This window comes from Pinus tabuliformis, chromosome Q (assembly GCF_031772625.1).
Source record: "Pinus tabuliformis cultivar Carrire ecotype Pingquan chromosome Q, CPIR1, whole genome shotgun sequence".
In the NCBI taxonomy this organism is placed as follows: Eukaryota; Viridiplantae; Streptophyta; class Pinopsida; order Pinales; family Pinaceae; genus Pinus; species Pinus tabuliformis.
The window spans coordinates 1,195,993,415-1,196,001,530 of NC_142296.1; the positions used below are offsets into that span (position 1 = coordinate 1,195,993,415).

The following is an 8,116-nucleotide window of genomic DNA, read 5'->3' on the forward strand; positions in this document are numbered from 1 at the left end:
GATCAAATGCCATCCCAATTTGTCCCTGGAAAAATATATTTAGCTATGAGTATTTTTCTCCATAGATTACCATGGGTGAGAAAGATGCATAAGGATCTCCTATGCAAAGAATTATTGAAAACCACATTTTCTTTTAAGCCCCAACTCCCAAATGCCTTAGGGAAGGAAATATGTGACTAACAAACAAGCTGAGACCCTAAGTATTTAGTAAGGGCCTTCCATAAAGAATTGAATATAATCTTTTGAACATGATTCAAGATGGTTGTAGAGATGAGTTCAAAAAGGTATCAATATATTTGTCCCCAACAAAACTTTTATTAGGATAAAACAATCCTTGTAGGATACTCAATGAAACATCATAAGTGAATTCAACTCTTCACTTTAAATGGTAGCCATTTCCAATGAGCTATACCATTGATATTTGGATTGATGTTAAAACCTAAGTATTTAAATCCTTGATTAAGGCTATGAGACTAATACTTGCAAAGATCCATTATCTAGAGTTTATTTCCTTCCATGCTATCAAGGAAGTATATGGTATATTTCCCAAGTTTACCAACATCCTCACATCATAAAAAAAAAGTTCTGGATAATCAATTTGAAATTCTCACCTTCTGCCACATTACAATAGAAAAATAAAATCACATCATCCACAAATAATAAATAAATAAATTTAATATTTTGGCCCATCAAAATAACCTAAATGTTGTGGTATTTTTTGGATTTAATGAGCATTCCAGTGAGCCCTTATGCAATAATCAAGAAAATGTAGTGGTATTTTTTGGATTTAATGAGCATTCCAGTGAGCCCTTATGCAATAATCAAGAAAAAATAAGATGAGTTTGGACAAACTTGATGAAGTCCTTTGTAGGTCTTAAAATTAAAAGATGGATCTTCACCATTAATTAGAATCCAAAAAGAAGAATGCAAAATGTATTCCATGATCCAATTAACTAGACAAGATCAAACCCAACATGAAGAAGGAATTTGAATAATGTCCATTTAACTCTATCATAATCTTCTTATATGTCCAATTTCAAAAGAGTTGTACAAACTTACTAGTATTTTTAATTGACTGCACCCCTTCTTGGGTTGACTTGATATATTTATGGTAGCTTTATGGATTAGCCTAACTCTAAGAAACCCAAATTATTTATCCAATAGAAACCATGAGAGTAGAGGCATTATCCTTACAATGATGGTTTTTTCCACAATATTGTAAATATATTTGCATAATGAAATATGATGCAAGTCTTAAATTCTTCTTGGGATAGTCGACTTTATAGATAAGTGCCATAAATGTAGAATTGAAGTTGCCACATATTCTCCTTGCATGTCAAATATGTTCCAACACCATGAGAAGATCATCCCTTATCCATCCATCTGGGCATGGAATAATTTCCTTTTGAAATGATTTATAATTCAAAGTAATTTCTCCAATATTACTTGCTAAAAAAACTTAAATATTATATTAATATTCATATTTTTAATTCTACCTTATAAATATTATAGTAATATTCTTAATTCTATCTATATCAATATTTGAACATAATATTTGTAAATTATAGATTGAAAAAATAAACTAGATATTATATTAATATTAATGTTTCTACTTCTACCAACACCAAAATTTGAACATATAATTTATAATTAACGCCAATACTAACATAACATTTATGAATTGTATGACCAAAGCAGAGTACTCTATATCATGATAACAAAAAACAGTATGTTATTTAACGTTAAGAAAAGATAAATAACCCCTAACAAAGTAAAACAATATATATGTTATTTGTGAAAGCAAGATTGGTTCTTTTCCTAACAATTTTCTAACAAATAATACACCATCTATTGGTTATCAAATATATAAAATCAATGTGGCACCAATGCACTAATAGGTACAATTAATTAATCTAATCTTAATTTTCTGTACTCGCACAGTTCATTGGCATGCAAAAGTCATGGATGTGCTTACATGGTTAAAGAAAGAGACTATTCATAATAGAATGTTGTCTCGTTTTACATATCACATAGATCCGTTTCCTGCTAATGCTAAGCATAGTAATCAGACTCTATCGATTTTATTGAGTATTATAGAATATATAGTATTTTGAACTATTCTGGATCCTTTGATGGAGACCAAGAGGTCACAGCATATTAATATACTTTTAGCAGCTAAGGTTATTTCCTGGATCTACACCAAACTCATTGCAATAGTTGGTATAATAATTGACACGTTCATCAACTGCGTCGGAGTCTCCACCATTGCATTCATCCCCGCTGATTGCTTTGATCGTTGCCATGAATCCTCGTCCAGATGTAATAGCAGAGTGGCAATTACTATGCTTCATCCAAAACCAGACAGCAGTCTTCCACGAGATTGAGCCATTCTCGGCTACAATTTCAGGGTGATTCAGACCATCAAAGCCCAGGTAATCACCGGCTGCATCATAATTATAATTCCTGAAAAAAAGAACTCTCAGTCAAACAGCATGAAAGAGTCTCTCAAGAGAAAACCAATTCAAATTTAATAGATAGAGCCAATTAAATTAAATTAAATTCAATAGATGAATAAATTTATTTTTTATAAAAAAAATTTGTTCAATTATTTTGGATTTTTTTAGACAGTATGACAAGATGTAAAATCAAATCTCCACGTTTACGGTTAAGACCAAATCTCCTCACATAACAATTATACCACAGCCATTCACCACCCACTCCATATTATAACCTATAAACATATATACCATTATAAGCCTACCTACCATGTGAGTTGCAAGGGGCCACGCCCGTAGTACTGCTTTCCCGCCACACACTGGTATGTCTTGTTGGTGGAATCGCAGTAGTCAGATTTCTCTATTTGCTCGACGTAGCACAGTCCTGCCAATCAGTCAGTAGTTATAGGTGTCACATGGTTAAACAACCGATTTCTAATGTTTATAAATTCTAAAATGAAATCATCTATATATATATATAACAAATTTATAGATATACTGGAAGTCTCGTGAGCAATATTGGCGAAGAAAGCAGCGATTTCTCTCTTGTGGTCAACGTCGGGGCCAGTTGTGCCAAAGCCAGAGAATGCAGTGGCTGCGTCCATGAAGTTATTGTATGTATAAAAGGTCTTTCCTGCGCAACTATCAGAAGCACCAGACAAAATTCCATTGAAGAAATCTTGGGTAGCAAAATCCCCAACATCTCCTCGGCAGATGGAAACAACATCGAAGGCAAGAACGAGCCATAGAATAATAACGCTCGGTGTCATAACAAGGAAGCAGTTTGTCATATTGGCTAATGTCTATCACTACTGTCACTAGCACAGAGAGTGTACTACTTTGCTCTGTATAAAGAAGAGTGTGTTTGTTTATATAGCCAGAAATACCTGGGAGTATGTATTTGTATCTATTTGAATTTAACTCTGCCGTGACGTTTGAGAATTATATTTTTGTTGACCTAACCTAGTCTAAGAGGAACACATGGCCACATCAATGTTAATATGTTACGCCTATTCTCGACACTATAACTTGTGAGATGGGCCACTTCACCTGAAAATCTCCACAACCTCAGCTACCGATGGTTCTAGCTTTGTCAAGCTCCCAAACAATCCATACATCGAGCTGAAGATTCAAGTACATATTGAGAAGATGGTCATGGAAGAAGAGGTTCAATCGTTGGATAATTTAGTGTTTATTTTGTCTCTCTGGTTCACTGCCAATTGCACCATCTCAGACTAGGTATTGGTTGTTGGCAAGTCTAAGTATATAATTATAATTATATATAAATGTTTATGGTTATGGTTATGTATGTATATTTAGCATCTAACATTATGTATATATATATTTTTATATTCAATTTCAATTATTGAGTTTTCCTATTTTTTCTAAATAGGAAAATAATAAAAATAGTAGAGATTTATTCTAAATAGAAAAATAATAAAAAATAATAGAAATATAATGAATGTAAAATAATGTTAAACAAAATTTCCCATATCCACATACAAAAAGATAAATTAATTATAAAAATGATGATGTATAAATATTTGTGGTTGAAAATCATGCATATTAGTAAAAAGAAGGCTTCCTGCAACTTGAATGGGAGAAAGTACGAGAAAGGAAATGTAATTTGTGGAATATAGAAATGCATGAGAAAAATGATGAATGTGAGATGTACGTGCAAGATTATTTTGGGAAAAAAAGAGCGTAAAACCCACATGTACAAAAATGATTAAGTGTTAGAGTTTCACGTTGTGAACTATGTGAGAAGAAACAAGGTAAAAATGTCTTCCACATATGTGAAAATGTCTACGTGTTGAAAAGGAACAATCTTAGTTACAGTATAAGGTTAAAAAATATAGGATATTAATGATCAACGAAAGTTGGTCAATGTGGCTTCCCAATCCCAAACATAATATGCTGCCTCGTTCCATATGGATCATGAAATATCTACCACTTTGCCATCCATAAGTTTTAAGTTTTAGTGGGTTTTTAGGAGGATAAATATTCTTGCATTGGATTTATAGAATCAATATAGATATTTCATGACAATATTCAAATTGAAAGCATATTTTTCTTTAAAACATTAAAAAAGGTTTTCATGAAAATAATTTATATGAAATTATATACATTTGCTTAGAATACAATCCTTAGGAAAAGGGCTTTAACTTCTTATTAATCAAAACTCAAGTCTATATAATATACATTTTGTTCATGAAAATTCCTGACGATGAACCACACTAGTTGGTTCGAAACGCGTCGACAAATGGTATTCCATGTGATTTTCGCCGAAGAATCTTTCTCTAACTTGATATGGATCACAGAAGCCTGAACTCTAAAATTGAGATATATTTAAAATTGAATTGTTTGGAAACATTGTTGAAATGAATTGGAAATTGGATTTTTCAAAAATTTATTGATAATGTAGAGGAGATTCTTATTTGGAAATATGAATTGGCATAGGCCATAGTCGTAATTGTGTTTCACTTTTATAATTTTTTTCATATGTGTGATCATTCATACATCATAATTCAAAGACACTACAAGGAAAATACCTTGTAGTGGATATTTTTTTTATAAGCTAAATGTTATTGACCAATCAAGAAAGCACACATAAAGCATTGCTCTGTTGTGGTATGCGACTCGAGAAACTAGACCAATGTTGGAAAAATAGAGTCCAAGTCCAAAAGAAAACAGATAGAGTACAAAATTTGACAGTATAAACATTGTGTCCATATAATAAGGTAGAGACAAATAATTAAACTAAACTAGCAAAGTCAAGATAATAGAAAGGATGCAAAGATATTACAAAGCCTACCATGGAGTAGAGATGCTGAAATCTAGGTGGAGGTTGAGCGATCGATAAGGGCCACTAGTGTTCCTCGGGAAGTGGAGCCTTTTCCTTTAAGCAAACGAGCCTCGATCTTTGAGAGCTTTACTAACGTTTACTTGTGCTCCATAAAAAAAGTCCCATTTTTCACCTGAATGAAACGGGTTTGAAGAGATAATTTGTCTTTATTGTCATCCCAATCAATGACAAGGAGTAGGGTTAAAGTAATTAAGGATGTGTGAATTCCAGTGGGGGAGTGCTCACTAGTGTAGCAGCCATGATGCTAACCACGGGAAGCATCCAACTACCTACATTTCCATGCTTCCAATTGTAGAAGCATCCACCAATATCGGAAGAAACAACAACATGTGGTGAAGGAAACATAAAGGTAATAAGGTAAAACCTAGTGAATTTCTAGATAGTCCATGTTAGGAGGGCTCGGAATGTCCCTAATTTTTCAAGCCAATATAGAAACAACGTTGGGTAACATAAGTATCACTATAGAGATAAGCTAATATTTTCTTGATTGTCTTGTTTTTAATGTTTCACCTCTTCAAGTTCCATCCACAAACATAAATATAAAGTGTAATAGGTATATGTACATTTGAATAATAAAATATATATGAATGCGTAAATAAAAAAGCATACTATAATAGCTAGTGTTTCATAAAAAATAACATTCTTTTGAAGTGATTATGCATACCGTCTCTCAAAATATCATCTATTGAATCCATTCCATAATTCCTTTCCTAGATGTTTAAATGTACACTACGACAAAGCATAATCAATATAATTAATATAAAGGTTTGATGTTCTTGCATTAACCATAAAATAAGTGAATTTACACAATATAACTAATTACACAATTGTTCAATTACTTTGTGATACTTCAACATATGCTCACAACCCATAATTCAATGTTGATCAATTGTTTTGGTATGCTCTTGTTTGTATGTTATCACCTATTAGAAGAGATCCATTTATGGTTATAAGTTAATTATTTAAATAAAATGACCACAATGAATATGAAATATTAAGTAAATCCCAAAATGTGCATACTCACAAATTTTATCATCAACCTATTTCTCCTAGATAAAAATCAAACTTGAATTGAAAAAGAAGGATTTACAGCTCACAAGTGAGTACCGCACCTGGAGACTGCACTCAAACAAAGAGAACTCTCTATGTACACTCTACATTCATCAAATGAGCAATTACATCATTAAGTACTTTACTAGAGATCAGGAAGTTGCAACCAAACTCCTACACTCTAGGAACAAATCCTAAACTAAGGAGATACGTTACAACTGGTGTAACCATTTCTCCATTAATACAAAATAATATTAATTATTTTCAACTCCCCCCCTTAATGGAGAAAGGATTATCCTGAACTCCTAGCATCCCTCTAAACAATTCAAACTTTACACGCCCAAGAGGCTTAGTAAAAATATCAGCCATGTTATCACAAGTTTTACAATATTCAACACATATCTCTTTTGACAGTAGTTTCTCTCGATGAAGCAGAGCTACAGTGCTCTGCTTTTTGCTGCTCCATGCTATGACCCCGGATCCAATGCTGAATGCGTAACCTGTGATAGATCTTCGATCATCCAAGTTACCTGCCCAATTGGAATCTAAAAAACCTACTAGAATAACATCAGAAGTGTCAGTGTACAAAATGCCATAATTACTAGTACCACTAAGATACCTCAACACACTTTTTGCTGTGACCCAGTGACTTTTGAGTGGTTTTGACATGAACTGGCTCAACACACTAACATAGTATGCCAAATCTGGTCTAGTTGTAGTCAGATATATCAAACTGCCAACTAGCTGTCTGTACATGGTAGCATCCACCTCTTTAGTACCGTCGTCACTGCTCAACTTTAAGTTCTGCTGTAATGGTGTTGCTGCTGATCTGCACTGCTCCATTCTGAACCTTTCCAGCAAGCTTCTAGCATACTTCCCTTGAGTAAGAAAGGTTTGTCCAGAGTCTTTCCATCTCATACACTTGTGACATCTGATTTCTTTGATCAGATTGTTAGCATTCCCTGTTACAATCATATCATCTACATACAAAGAAATCAAAATAATTTGCCTCTGTTTATTAAACTTGGTATACAAATTTGGATCATTCAAGCTCCTATGAAACCCATGCTGTACAAAAAATGAGTCAATTTTCTCGTACCACGACCTGGGTGCCTGTTTTAAACCATAAAGTACCTTTTTCAATTTACACACAAGATGTTCCTGCCCTTTTCTCACAAAACCTTCAGGCTGTACTAAATAAATTTCTTCCTTCAAGTCACCATTCAGAAATGTAGACTTAACATCTAGCTAATTTAGCTACCATTTGTGTTTTGTTGCTAAGGAAATTAGCATTCTAATGGTGTTTAATTTGGCTACAGGAGCAAAGGTGTCATCGAAATCTATTCCCTCTTGCTGTGAGTAACCCTTTGCTACTAGTCTAGCTTTAAGTTTCTCTATACTCCCATTTGCATTTATTTTTGGTTTATACAGCCATTTGCATCCTATGGGGGTTTTACCTTCAGGAAATTTAACCAAATCCCAAGTATGGTTTCTGTTTATTGGTTCTATTTCCTCATATATTGCAGCCCTCCATGCATCAGATTTACTTGCTTCCTCATAATTTGCAGGTTCTACAATGTTTACAATCTTTGACATTAATGCATAGTCTTTCAATTTAGAAGGTAATTGAGTATTCCTACTTGATCTCCTTGGTAGGGGACTTACCTCAAATCTGTCTATTTCAGCCTTTTCTGGGCTTGCATTA

At 33.3% G+C, this 8,116-nt stretch overlaps 1 protein-coding gene across 1 annotated transcript; it reads right to left on the minus strand.

The window, feature by feature from the left end:
- Positions 1 to 1,943: 1,943 nt before the first annotated feature.
- LOC149224020 (endochitinase 4-like) lies at positions 1,944 to 3,323 on the minus strand. Its single transcript, XM_089383456.1, has 3 exons — positions 2,995 to 3,323; positions 2,766 to 2,880; positions 1,944 to 2,463 (listed from the first exon to the last, which is right to left on the minus strand). The coding sequence occupies exons 1-3, from the start codon at positions 3,284 to 3,286 to the stop codon at positions 2,169 to 2,171; spliced, it is 702 nt and encodes a 233-aa protein (XP_089239582.1). The 5' UTR covers positions 3,287 to 3,323; the 3' UTR covers positions 1,944 to 2,168.
- Between the last annotated feature and the right edge of the window lie 4,793 nt (positions 3,324 to 8,116).